At 43.0% G+C, this 14815-nt stretch overlaps 1 protein-coding gene across 2 annotated transcripts in view; it reads left to right on the top strand.

The window, feature by feature from the left end:
* Nucleotides 1-14815, top strand: part of ARIH1 (ariadne RBR E3 ubiquitin protein ligase 1) — a 97607-nt gene that overhangs the window by 40463 nt on the left and 42329 nt on the right. For both annotated transcript variants that reach the window (XM_075897555.2, XM_089781924.1), the window contains exon 2: nt 308-375. In XM_075897555.2, the coding sequence (XP_075753670.1) occupies nt 308-375 (68 nt within the window). The remainder of the gene's footprint in view (nt 1-307; nt 376-14815) is intronic.

Genomic DNA, 14815 nt, shown 5'->3' with positions numbered 1-14815 from the left:
ATGTGACCATTAAAAAACCTAGTGGTATACAGCAGCACCTGCAGCGTGTGTAAAGCTTATATATATAAAGCTGGGAGCTGCTGTGCAGCAGGAGCCCGCTTATAAATTGATGTTAACCATTTAAACGGTTCTACTTTTTACATCCCTAGCTTGGACTAGTAGTTCATTCACCATGGAGATAAACATTTAGTATTCTTGACCTCCACATTTGCTTGTCAAGAGCCTTTTTAACTCACTGATCACCAGTGTCCTGAGTTATGAGTGTCCTCGTACTTACTGTACATTATTTTATTTTCTCTTTCTCTAGAATCCGGCAACCATCACCAGAATACTACTTAGCCATTTCAACTGGGATAAAGAGAAGCTGATGGAGAGGTAAGTAGCCATCTTCTGGGTAGATAGACACCCTTCACTTAAAACCCAGGAGGAAGTGTGGCAACTGGACTGATCTGGCCAGGATCAGATTAATACAGCATGTATGGAAAATGCAAGGCAGGGGAAATTGGTCCTTGTTTGTGTCAGTGCACCCCAGCAGTTGTTTTAGCACCGATAACGAGGGGACATTTGTTGCTCTTGCCTCATCTCCATCCCGTGTGTGTGCTTTAGGAATTTTGTATTTCTGCAAGGATTCCAAATGCCCTTGAGAGAAGCAAGTGCAAACGTGTACTTGTTACCTTGCAGATACTTGCAATACTCAGATGGGGTGCCCTTTGCATGTTGTCCTTGTATTTTAGTCTTTTTCTGTCTAACATGTTGAGTCTTGGGTGGCCAGAAATAGACTCTGCATTAATCCTGCAGTGACTAAATCCTTCTTGACTGATACAGGGCATCAGTACAGTGTATGCTAGCCTGGCTAGTTTTCATCTTTTGGACATGTAATTTTTGTGTCTTGTATTTCGGGGTGGTGACTTCAATCGTGGTTTCTTCTTCATGTGGATTCTAATCAAGTGTGCATGTGCTGCTTGCACAGACATTGGAAACTTTTTCCCATAGCGGCCCCTATCGGGTCAGCTGTGAAGCCCACTAGAGTGTTACCTTCATGGTGCTCAGTATATATAAACATAAGAACGGCTGTACTGGGTCAGACCTAAGGTCCATCTAGCCCAGTATCCTGTCTGCTGACAGTGGCCAGCACCAGGTGCTCCAGAGAGGTTGGACCGAAGACAACGATCAAGCGATTTGTCTCCTGCCATCCCTCTCCAGCCTCTGACAGAGGCCAGGAACACCAATTCTAACCCCTGGCTAATAGCCTTTTATGGACCTAACCTCCATGAAATTATCTAGCTTCTCTTTAAACTCTATTATAGTCCTAGCCTTCACAGCCTCCTCTGGCAAGGAGTTCCACAGGTTGACTACACGCTGTGTGAAGAAGAACTTTCTTTTATTAGTTTTAAACCTGCTACCCATTAATTTCATTTGGTGTCCTCTAGTTCTTCTATTATGGGGACTAATAACTAACTTTTCTTTATCGGCCCTCTCCACACCACTCATGATTTTATAAACCTCTATCATATCCCCCCTCAGTCTCCTCTTTTCTAAACTGAAAAGTCCCAGTCGCTTTAACTTCTCCTCATATGGGACCCGTTCCAAACCCCTAATCATTTTAGTTGCCCTTTACTGAACCCTTTCCAAGGCCAAAATATCTTTTTTGAGGTGAGGAGACCACATCTGTACACAGTATTCAAGATGTGGGCATACCACATCCCTGCCCCCGCAGTTCCTTCTTACTGTCGGCTGGTGTTGGAAGCATGTTTGCTTGCTCACTAGTGTTCCCTTAGCCATCTCCATTGGATTGTAGTTACTGCTGTAGCGTTAGTAGTTGGTGGTTCTGTCCCACCACCTGCCCAGGGCTGTGGAGCCTACCAGAATCCCAGGGATTTAAGGATAGAAATGTAGCTGTGTTAGTCTGGTGATCTGAGGAAGTGGGTCTGGCCCACGAAAGCTCATCTAATAAACCATCTTGTTAGTCTTTAAAGTGCTACATAGTCCTGTATTTTGTTCCAGGGATTTAAGTACTTGTCATGAGTCTGTGCCGATTAGCGACTCTCATGACCCATGCCGTAGGTGCTTGCAGGAGGCAGATCACTCAGAGCACTGTGAAATTGGCAAGACTTTCAAACCTCACAAAAAAGAAACTTTCATTTGAAGTAGTTCCTGGAGAAAGCAACACTTCGATTTGAGGCACCCGACCGCCCAGGCCCAGCCTCCTTGGTGTTCAGTGCCCTGGACGCTATACAGGAATCAGCACCAACAAAGGACTCTGTCAAAGAGCCAGGGCACTGTAAGTCACTGGCACCATGCCAGGAGATGGCTTCCCATCACTGGTGCGGCTCCAACACCACAAAAGGGCAGGGCAGGTTCACTCTCCCCAGAGAGCAGCTCTAAGCCACCCAGTGGCCCAAGGGCACAGAGGCAGGACTCGGACTCTCAGCAGCAAGAGCCGTTAGTCAACTGAGTTTGCATCTGTTCTGGAAGAAGGGAAAACTGTGGCCAGAACCACTCTTAGGCCTCTCTGGGTGCAGCAGACGCAGCTGCCCACACCATCTCCGCAGAGGTGGTCCGCACGGCTCCAGGCCTCTCTAGTATATGCTTTAGGACTTGCTTTTATAGGGCCTGGGTTTGTTAGTACTAATGGACTCAGGCTTCATAGCCTCAGACTCCAGGGTGACCATGAAATCTCTGGGAATGCACACTCCGGCGACCCAGTGAAGCCTCTTGACGCAGCAGAGCCAGTGCCAGACTCACCCTAGACAAAGTCAGTTTGCTGCCGGGGCAGGAACAATAAATGCAGGCCACACAGCCACACTTCAGGGCAGACCCAGGACCCGCAAAACCCCAGTCCAGCCCCAAGTAGGGGTTTTACTAGGATGCCTGAGGATGGTGTAGTGAACTACAGCCTGGATTCTCCCACTTTCATCTCCATCGCTTCTCCCACTTTCACCATGAATGGTCCCATATGTTACCTCCTTTTTTTTCCCCGGGTTACTACTCGCAGGTGTGCATGGGCGCATGATGTTTTTACCTAAAAGAGATCCTGAGCACCCCAGTGGTGATGGTGTTTAGTTGGGGAAAGCCCTTTTCACCCCCTTGCTGCAGTCCCTTGCTGGCAATGAATGTAAAATGGTGGTGCCTCCACCTGGCTGGCCTTGTACACACTCACTGGTGCCTTGAGAGCCTCCAGGAACATACTAATTCCAACATAAATCTGGATCTAATTCCAGAACAACTACAAATCATATACATCTAATAGAATACTTTAAAATAAACAATCTTTACTTAATTTAAATAAACAGGGATTAACAGAATTAGAAATGAATAGCATTAACAAAACACACAACAATAATTGAGGCTTATACAGCTAACATTTGTACTACCAGTGACCCCACCCCAGAGTGTGCACACCCCTAGACTCAGTCCCAGACACTTGCTTGCGTTGGCGCGCTGATGTTGCAGCTGTAGTGGAGATTTGGTCCAGGCTAAACAGCAGCTCTGTCCCAGGCAGCACTTTTCCAACAAGGCCCAAAACTTACTGCCTCATGCTGTGCCTATAAGAAGCAGCCTGCTAACTCCCAATTGCAACAGGCAACGGTCTGTAGCTGCACTCCAACAGCCCCTGCACTGGATCAATGACCTTGGCAGCAGCCTGGCTCCCCCTTTGGTTCCAAACTGCAAGGCAGAGTCCCAGACTGCTAGGCCTCTTTGTTCAAGCACATGGAGAGAGCAGTCTTCTCTCACACAAGAGTCCTTCCTTCCTGTTTCTTCCCAAGGGGTCATGGGAATTGTAGTCTGGATTGTAGCACACAGGGTCTTTTCAGAATCAAACAGAGGCCCCTTTAGAGTAAGGGGACTACACATAGAACATGGGGTCTGTGAGGCCTTCGTGTGGTGGAAGTGGGATATGTACTCCCATTCTGCTTCCATCCCTCTCCGAGATCCTTCTTATGAACAACTCCTTGTGTTGGAGGTGCAATCACTCCATGCATTGGGAGCAGGGGAGGAGGTTCCTCAGGAGTTACAGGGTAAGTAGTAGGGATGTTACCTGTACTTGTGTTCAGTTAACTGATAAGCCAGGGCTCATGGGTTAACCAGCATGGTTACACTCTCCCTCCTGCTGTCTCTGTATCAGGTGAGGTGGTGGCGCCAGGTGGGAGCCAGTGCTCGTGGGGATCTACCAGCTCCTGTCTGCTCTCCTGTGTGTAAACCTGTAACCATTAAAATGTCAGTGGTTACACATTTACACAAATACATGCATTTTAACATCCCTACTCTGTAGCACTCCCCTGATACTCAGGTGTTTTATACCAAAGTGGATGGCTAGGGAAAAGTCTTCCTAGAGAACACCCAGCTGGCAGCCTCTTTTTAGGACATGGTACTAACTTGAGTGCTTCTCAAGACTAGAATTGCCGTTTTGTGATGTCATGGAGAGGAGAGAGTCATTTGAGCTTCAGGGCTTTAGATTTCACACACTCAGTGAGTTGGTAGCAGAGCTGGAAAAGAAGCAAGAAGAACGAACCCCTCTTCTGCACTCGTCCCTCTATTTTAGTGAGATTTCTATTTCAAAGAATGTGGCCATCTGCTTAATGTAGATATGGTAGTCGTACAAAACCAAACACTTGTTTTAAATATTCTCTAGCATTGTGCTGGTATAATCAGTCCTTAAAATGACTAGTGTTTTCTTTGTCTGAGTGGAATCCAGAAATCAGCCAATAAATGGGAAAAGATAATTGAAATGTTTCAGTATTTAAAGGTATTAGCAGTATGCCTTTTTAAAGAAGAAATGTGCCTTTTTTAACATGCTGTTCATTTACACATCCCCCTCTGCAGTGTCGGAGAGTCGGACAGAACAATGTTCAACTCTTTTTGGTTCTTAATATCAAACTTGGATGCTTAAGATGATAAAGCACATAAATAAGTAGCCAGATTTTTATTCTTAGATGCTGAGTACCCACATATCCTGTGGCCTTTCTTTAGCAATATAAACCACTTCTTAGTTTTCACCCATATTACCAATGTTCTATAATCTATCATGACCATCTTCTCCAAACATGGAGATCTAGACTGTCCCATGGCATATTTCGCACTTGTCATGCACATTTTATATTCAACAGGTTAACTTTATCCTTTTGTGTGACACTTTATGTAGAGTCCAAATAATTGTCGATGAGTTTCTCTAATTATCAGAGCAGGTTTATCAGATTCTCTGTAATGCTGTTAGCAGGGCATCCAGTCAAGAGAAACAATGACTAAGCATCCATTGTCCTCCACGTGTGTCTGAAAGCAAAATTGTTGTGTGGAGCGGATTGCTGGAGGACTGAGGCTTGTGTGGAAATAATATTATCAGCGACTAACATTTGATGTGCAGCATGCTACACAACTCCAGAACAAAAAAATGCTCAAGTATCGCAATTTTCCATTCTTGATCTCAATGACTCATGCTGTTGTCATTGCAGTTGGCAGGATGCTGTGCTTGAATTTCCACAAAGCTGAAGGTACTTCTGGATGTATGAATTTTACCAGTTAGTTTTTGATTAGAAAGTATCATTATTACAGGGAATGAGGGTGTCTGTTAGGAAAGACAGACAGGTACTTGGAACAGAAGTTTTGTTACCTTCCAAGGTTTTCACTTGTACCAGGGCTGTGAGCTGCTACATTTGAATCTCTCCACTGCTGAGCATACCAAAAGATGGATCTAGGATTTTTTTCACTGTTATCTGAATGGCTGCTTTCCATGGTTACATGTGACATCTTCAGCTTATGGAGTAGTATCTAATTTTATTGTCTTCTAATATTGCAACTTCTGAAGACAAACTGGAATGGGATAAAGGCTTCCAGACACTAGCTCTCAGGGTTCTGAACCCTCTTCCTTCCAGCCCTTGATCATCCTCTCCTCAGAGTTTCATGGTCAGCCTGTTAGTCTCCTCCAGGTGTTTCATGACTTCTCATATTTTTCTAGCCACTGACCTGCAATCCCTTCTTTGAGAACCAAGTGTCCCTTTTCAGTATCTAATTTTAAAGCCTATCACCAGTCTCAAAATGACTGTTAAAATGAATCATAGATGTTAAAAATGCTTTATGTAAGTTGCCATGTTCGTGTGTCTGATTTTTATTTTTAAAATTTTTTTAAAAAAATCTGTGGCTAACCAGGAAAAAAAACCATTGTTTGCCCAGTATATAAACTCAGCCTGGGATATGAAAGTCAGGCTGGATTTTGTTGTCATTATCACTGGCAATAAACAAGTTTTTTTTCCCATGATAGGGCGCATAGGCCTGCTATCTTAAGGTGCAGCTTTACTTTCAGTGTTGCTGCTGCTAACCTGACTCCTATTCATATACACATATCTCTAGCTTGAGTTAGCTGGAACCGAAAGCACCCAACTAGCTGGTCAATTGGAGGGCGTGTTGAAACTCGAATGCTGCTGGTGCTCAAATTAGTAATACAGTGGGATGCAACCATGCCCCAGCTGTTAATCCAATGGCTCAGTGCAGGTCTAGTGGTATTTTGGGTCGTGTTTGCTCTCACTTGAGCTGGCGAGTGTCATGACTTGCACCACCTGTTGTAGCGAAGGCAAACCTTATTTTTTTTCTTCTGGAGGAAAAAATAGCACTGTCAGCAACTTTCATTTGTGGCCTGTATGAATTCAGTAGTTCCTTTTTTATTTAGCCCCAAAGCATAGTAGCAGAAAGTGTGGTGACATAGACTTAATTGCTGTGCCCGTCAGTGCCTCGCATTGTGAGTTATTTGTGTCATGAAAGTAAAAGAAGAACAAGTTGTCTGGATTCCATGAGATTACAAACTCCAGTGAAAGAATTTTTAATCCTAAATGCCCCCGTTGTGTTTGCAACCCAAATGTTGTCATAATACATGAGACTACATTACGCCTGTAAAGGCCAGCAGCACTGCTTCTCCAGAGCCAGAGTCCTTAACACCTTGAGTCCCACTAAGGACTTCAGGGAAGGCTGACTCTGGTATTTGACTCTTGAGAGAAATGGTTGCCTTCGTTTGCTACTACAGCAGGACTACTCAACTTTGGAAGCCACAGTGCTACTCACAGCACATGCTGAGGGCCACAACTTAAGTGTGGTTACATATAAATGCAAATGTATTTGGAAATATATACAAATAGCTTTTCACACTGACGGGCATGAATACAAAGATTAAAGAGAGACAACACAACACACAGGCCCCATTTAAATCAGTTCTGCTGATATCAATAAAATGTAATATTTACCCAATTTCCACCCATATGGCGGCTCTTTTAATGAGCAATAACAGTCCAGGAGTTTAACTATTAAAACACACATCAACCCAAGCAGCAACCTACACCCAAACTGCATCATGGGCCACAAACAAACGAGCTGCGGGCCATGTTGAATAGCCCTGCACTACAGGATAGCCAATAATTTTCAACCTCTTCCATATTAAGATTTCTGTTACAATCTGTCAGGGTCTTCCATCTAATCCTAGTAAAAGGGAAGATGCTTGCAACCGGCTTGGACCTGTTTGACCTCTGGAATAGCCCACAGGTCCTTTGCCTGCTCTGGTTTCTGTTAATCGGTAAGGCACTTGTGCCTTGTCCTTGAAGCCAAAGATGTCAGACAGTTTGACTTTGCAGAGTGTCTGGCAAATTGCACAAATCCAGATTGGAAAATGTCATGTTATGTCCTTTTGTAATACACCAGCGGAAGGTGACATGGTTTTAGTGGCACACTTAAGGTATTTCATACACCCCCATTCTTGGGAGCAAAAAAAGTCAGTTGGGGCTGATTGAAGGGGTAATGTATTAAATCCTTCTCCTCCGTGTAGGAAGGAAGTAGAAGTCTAAGTTGCTTGTTTGATCTTTTAGGGTGGTTCTTATGTGGCTGCGTCACAAACCTAGTCTGTCTGGCCCATAAAAGGAAGGAGCCACGAGGGCTGGCATGGTTGACTCAGTGAAACATGTGTTGGCTGTATATAATAGATAAGGTGCATATAGCAGTTGGGGCCAAGATCTCCTCATATAGCCTAGCATCACAAACTAAGATTTTCAAGAGCGCTTGCATCTTTTTTTTTTTTTTTTTTTTTTTTTAAGATTTGAACATCTTCAAAGCTTTACCTTAACAAGGAATTTCTTTGGTTTGTAATACTCGTTTAGAGGCAATTTCAGTACCCATGTAATGCATTTTACTCTGAATTTTAAATCCGTGTTAATACAGCTTTTATCTGGGAATGTAGCACGATTTTCAAAGGCGCACGTGCTGGTTAGGGTACCTAACCACTTTGGAAAGTTAGTGGGAGTGGGCACCTACTCTCTCCGTCTTAATGATTTGAAGCAGGTACCCTTGTTTAAAACACTCCTGTCACATCTAAAACTCATTCTGAGACCATTTTCCAAATGCCTCTGGCATCTTTGCATGGTACCCAGACTTCCAGTCCAAGTACAGAATTTTGTTATGTGGAAGAAAATATCTTTGAATGCAAAACTTTTCATGTGCTGTTCTGATCAAAGTTGCATGCTTTTCTAAACATTAATTCGCATAGTACCCACTAATAACTCCCATTAAACCTGAGAAGTTGCTTAATTGCATGTGAGTTCTGAGTTGAGTCTTGTTACTAAGAGGACAGTGTCCTTGAATCTCATATGGACTAGACAGAGGCAACAAGAATGTCTTAGTTAAAAGATGGACTCCCTAATGCCTGTACTTCCCAATGAGCATAATTCTGTCAGTGTGAAGAATGGACATGATTTACATTTCTCTAGTTCTAAAACTAGATGTTAAGCATGATTCACTGTTGGATAGCTGATATCCTACATACTCACTCGTAAGTGGGGATTAATTTTCGATATTGGTGGACACTTACCCAAATTAGATTTCATACAATTCCATTATTATACAGAAATCTGGCTCAGGTAGCTATTAATGCAAACACTTGAAAAAATACATGGTAAGAAACAGAATTATAAGTTTGTAAAAAACTCTGTTGGATACACTATGTAAGAATCAAGTTACTGCTACTTTATATCAGACTAAGAGAAATGACTAAATCAGGCATGTCCAAAGTCCGGCCCGCGGGCCAATTGCGGCCCGTGTTCCGCTTTAATACGGCCCCACAGGTAATTTGGCAATATCTATCTTTTATGGCCTCTAACGAATCCATATGTATTGAGATGAATACATTGTAAAATCTCAGTTAATGTCAGTTGGTCTAAATCAGTTCATATTTTTTGAACTTAAAAGTTGACAGACAACCTTTATTACCAATAATATGTAATGTACTTTACAATGTTCCTGACATATATTTCAGCTTCCTGGCTTTTTTTTTTCATCTGGCCTTCAGATAGGAAAGGCAGAGTGATTTAACACCTGTTTAGATTTGTCATCCATGTGACGAAATGAAAAGTATGCCGTTTGCAATAAACTTTGCATAAAATAGTTAATTTGCATTTAATTTTAATGGTTCAAAGAATGTCAGGCAAAATGGTCAGCCCTCACGCATGTTCACTTCATCAAATCTGGCCCTCTTTGAAAAAAGTTTGGACACCCCTGGACTAAATGCACTAGCCAGAAGGTCTTTATTACTAAATGTTCTGATACCTTGCTGTTTACATTAGTGTAAATTGTCCTGTTCTTCTGGGATGGACGTTATTTTCTGTTCTAGTTGTAAAGTTTCTGCAACAAGCAAAAATGTTATTAAAATAAATATCACTGTGCAGAGGGAGCAGATCTTTTATTTCAGTAAGCAGGTGCTATTTTTAACAGTCACTTTCTAGAGTGAGGCACTCACATACTGTAACCTGTACTAGGAAAATGTGTCAGAGGGGTAGCGGTGTTAATCTGTAACTGAAAAAAACCAACAGTCCTGTAGCATCTTTAACAAAAAATACATAAATAGTATCATGAGCTTTCGTGGGCACAGCCCACTTCTTCGGAATAGGAATATGTGGTTTTCTTAAAATCACTGATCTGTATATCCATACTGCCTACCAAATCCTTGGAACTCATTGCCATATGATGGATCTTCAGCCTGCTTACAGATTTCTCTAATTCTCTTCATGTACCATCTGGAGTTCTTGTCATGTATCATCTGAATATTTAAATTGTCACATTGGTTTCTTTCAAAACTATGTGGCTAAAGGTCCTGCAGCAGGAAATGTGTGGAATAAAAATATTACTGCTTATTTCATTTATTTTTTTAGCCTTGCAGATGCTACATAGCTGAGAGTGAGCTGGATTTTACTTTTTGTGTAGCAGAATTGTTTACAAAGTTCCAATTAGAGGGGCTGTTATTCACCTTAATCCTCTGAACGCAATCCCGTGCCTAGCTGCCAGAGCAATGTCTGGCCTACAGAATCTCCCTTCTGTCCGTCCCACCACTGCATGATTTTGACTCCTCTAGGCAGGCCCCCTTCGGCAGTATTAATACCCTCACATTTTTGTTGTTGATGATGATTATTTATTACCAAGATTCTTGAACCTGTGATTGAGGAAAGTTGAACATATGGCTAGTACTTAGAGGTATATCAGTGCTTTCAAATCTGCTCTGAAATCTGCCAGGAAATTGCAGTCTATTTAGGTACCTAGCTCTGAGACAGCTTTATCCCCAGCCAATAGTCCAGCATGGCATGTTGAGGATCATTTCAACCTTTTCATATTGTAACTATAGAGCTATTGGCAAAAATTGGAAGGAAGGAGGGGAAATATTTCTTCTGAAATTGTTACTAATTTGGCCTTTCAGGAGGAAGACGACCTCAGGCAAAAAGTGGTTGTTTCTTGATATGTTTTTAGCTGGTTTTATGTCCCTTTGGGGTCTCGTGTATTAAATTTTTATATATATTGTGTTTAAAATTTTTATAAGCTGCCTCAAATATTTTAAATAGAGGCGGGGTAAAAATATTTAAATAAATAAATAGGTGAAAAGATGATTAGAGGGACACAGTAATACCAGGCAACAAAACCCATACAAATGACAGAATAGCTTATGTGTAGTCAAATGTAATAATCTTAACTAAATTAAACGGTACCACAGAATATTTTGAGTAGAAATTCCGTGCTTGAATAACAGGATAGCTGTAGGACTATACTACTAGCCACTTGAGCCAGAATGGTGGCTGGGACTGTGAAATGCTAAAATAGATTAGAGAGGCTTCTCAGTAATAGGGGAGAGAGTTTCAGCTGTCCTGATATTGACTAGGAACATGCCCCCTCAGGACAGGATGCAGAGAGAAGTGTCTAGAAATTGACTGCTTCTTGGAGCAGCTAGTCCTGGAACCCACAAGGAGAGTAGCAATTCATGATTGGTTGCTGGTGGCACACAGGATCTGATACCAGAGGTGAGTATAGCTAACCTGCTCAGTAATAATGATCACTAAGGATATAATTTGGTCATGCAAGTGATGGATCCCATTTAAGAGTCTTCAATGACATCCACATCAGTCCCAGGTGGCCGGATTCGGGCTGCTGGCCTGTGAATTTTAATAAAAATCTGTGCCAAAATCTTAATCCTAGTGATCATAATGCAATTCAATTTTACATCCCTGTAGGGGGAAAATGGCAAAGAATCCCAACCACTAGCATTTAACTACAAAGAAGGGAACTACACCAAAGCGAGGGAGAAAGTTGAGGAGAAATTAAAAAGGAACAGTTAAGAACATAAGCACGGCCATACTGAGTCAGACCAAAGGTCTGTCTAGCCCAGGATCCTGTCTGCCAACAGTGGCCAATGCCATGTGCCCCAGAGGGAGTGAACAGAACAGGCAATCGTTATCCCTTTCCCGTTATCCATTTCCAGCCTCTGACAAACAGAGGCTAGGGATGCCATTCCTAGCTATCCTGGCTAATAGTAATTGATGGACCTAACCATCTTGAATCTGTCTAGTTCTTTTGAACACGAGTGAAATGCCTGCAAGTTGCATAGAGGCATTTTAAAAACACCACAATAGAGGCTCAAACTAAATGTATATATTCCAAATAATACAGGTTGAATCTCTCTAGTCTGGCACCTTTGGGACCTGACAGGTGCCGTACCAGAGAATTTGCTGAACCAGGGGAGGTCGCTATTGTAGTGAGTGAGGTTTTTCATTTTTCTGTCGCTCAGGTGGATAAATGGAACCATGCTTGCAGTGCTGCTTAATAATGTTTGACTGTTCTGATACATCGTATATATGCCAAGGCTTATCAGCTCTCGTCGGAACAAAGTGTTAGTGTTGTTACATCTTTTTACTGTATTGGTACAATCAATGAGTAGCGAAAGCATAAAAACCATGCTTGTGCTTAGGAGCACTGCCAACGCTACCGTTGCCTGCTGGGCTCTTAGAAGATACGTTGGGATAAATTAGAGCTAAATAACAGCACAGAACAGCGAGAGCCCAGGCTAGTGGCTGTAAACAAACTTTACAGGACTGCGGGAGATGAGCACACCTGTGATAAGTGGACATCCAGCTCACTAAAATCATGCTGGGCCGTGGATGTTGCCGGACCAGAGAGTGCTGAACTAGAGTGGTTCAAACTGTAGTAACAGAGGTAAAAAATACCGTTATGGCTAAACAGCATATGAAAGGTGGTGAAATGGATGTCCATTAAAACTTGGAAGCCTGAGCCTACTTAGGAGAACACTAAACATAAATTCTGGCAGGTCAAGTATAAAAATGACATTAAGCAGGCCCAAGAGACTTGAAAGAGCAACTAGCAAAACACAGAAAAATGAACGGCAAAAATGTTAAGTGCATCAGAAGCAGGAAACCTGTGAAACAGTCAGTGGGGCCACTGAACAATCAAGGTACTCAAGTGCAGGATCATTGCAGAGCAGCTAAACGAATTCTCTGCATCAGTCCTCACAGCTGAGGATGTGAGGGAGATTCCCATACCTGCACCATTTCTTTTAGGTGACAGATCTGAGGAACTGTCCCTGAATGATGTTTTGGAGAAAAGTGATCAATTGAAGTCACCTGAATTCCAAAGGAACTCCAATATGAAATAACAGAACTACTAACCGATACGCGTGCTACCACTTCAGTCAGCTGCTGTACTAGGGATGTACTAGTGTAGTCGATTAATCGATAAGCAAAAACTTATAGGTTAATGCTATGGACTACACACATTTCCCCCCTCTTCTGCCAGTAAATTTTTTAGCAGGCTGGCCAGCTGCATGGCTCAGTCCTGGCTCATGCTGGGTCCTGGACCTACTCCTGCTGCGGCTCTGCATTTCACGTGTATTAGGCAGCAGGTGGGCAGGCAGCCTTGCTCAGTTCCAGCTTGTGCTTGCTCTGGGACCCCCTCCTCCCTCCTGCCCCCCCAGATGGGCTGCTGCCACCTCACGCTGCTGCCTCTGTATCAGCAGCTGCAGGCAATGGGCAGCCAGGCTGCAAGGGGAGTTGGTTTTTAAACAGGCTCCCCTGATGGACCAGCTGCTGCCTGGCCCCCTGTGCTGCTAATAGAGAGGCAGCAGCATGGAGTGGCAGGGAGGGCTCTCCTTGGGAGTGGGGGTCGAGCGCACTGGCTGCCTCGGGACTATGGAATAGCTGACTAACCAATAAGAATTCACAGGGTTAGTCAGCTATTCAATTGACTGACAATTTAACAGCCCTACTCTGTACCAATGACACTGATCTTTTCTTAAAGATCTCATGGCAATTGTGGGCTAGTACAGTTCCTGTCAAGACCTGGCAAATTGGTAACTATTCTAAGAACAAAATGATCAGACACACGAAAATGAATATCATCTATCGGTGGGGTCAGAAGTTTAACGTGGTTTTTGTAAAGGGAAATCATTCTCCACCAATCCTTTAGAATTCTTTGAAGGTGTGAGGCACTTGGACAAGGATGATCAAGTACAGATAGTGTGCTTGGACTTGAAGAAATCCTTTGACAAGATCTCTTACCAAAGGCTGTTAAGTCAGGATTTATGCAGAGGCTACCCAGGCCTGCAGAGGTGTGGGGGGAGAGCGAAGTGAGGGCACCCGATTTCAGCAATTGAAATCGGGGCAGGGGGATTTGACCCCACCATTACCTCCCACCCTGGTGCATCACCTGTGGATTCATTGGATAAAAGAGCCTTCTAATGGATCAGTAATAAATTAAAGGCTAGGAGACAAATGGCCAGTTTTCACAGTTTGAAGAGGTAAATAGTGGTGTCCTGAGGGACCAGAGCAGTTTAAACTATATAGTTTTAATTGGATAACAGCTCAACATTTTTAACCAATCTTTACATCCCTAGTTGGAGTGATTGTTGCTAGTTCTCTGAAAATATCCACTCAGTGTGCAGCAGCAGTCATAAAAAGCTAATGGTGTTAGGAGCCATTGGGAAAGAGAGAGAAGACAAAAATATCCTCCATAGTATGCCCACACCTTGAATATTGTGTGCGATTCTGGTCATCCCATCTGAGAAATATTAACATTAGAAAAAGGTGCAGAGAAGGTCAAACAAAATGATGGAGGGTATGGAACAGCTTCCATATGAGGAGACTAGAGACTGGAACTGTTCACCTTGTGGGGGGGGAGGGGGGAAGAGAGAGAGAGAGAGAGAGAGACCTACAAATCACGAATGGTGTGGAGAAAGGGAATGTTAGTTATCCTTCACATAACAAGAACAAGTGGACGCATCCTGACATTAATAGACAAGCAGGTTCAAAACCAGCATAAGAAAGTACTTTACACAGCACATAGAGAATCTGTTGAACTTACTGTGAAGGCCAGAAGTGTAACTGGGTTAACAAGTTAATGGAGGGATATGTCCAGCATTGGCTGTTAGATAAGATGGTCAGGGTGCATCTGCATCTTCTGGGTGTTCCTATGTCTTTGGCTTCCAGAAGCTAGCACAGGAATGGATCATGGAATAATC

Source organism: Pelodiscus sinensis, chromosome 14 (genome assembly GCF_052426305.1).
Source record: "Pelodiscus sinensis isolate ZL-2025 chromosome 14, ASM5242630v1, whole genome shotgun sequence".
Lineage (NCBI taxonomy): Eukaryota > Metazoa > Chordata > Testudines > Trionychidae > Pelodiscus > Pelodiscus sinensis.
This window is presented reverse-complemented; position numbering and strand designations above follow the sequence as displayed.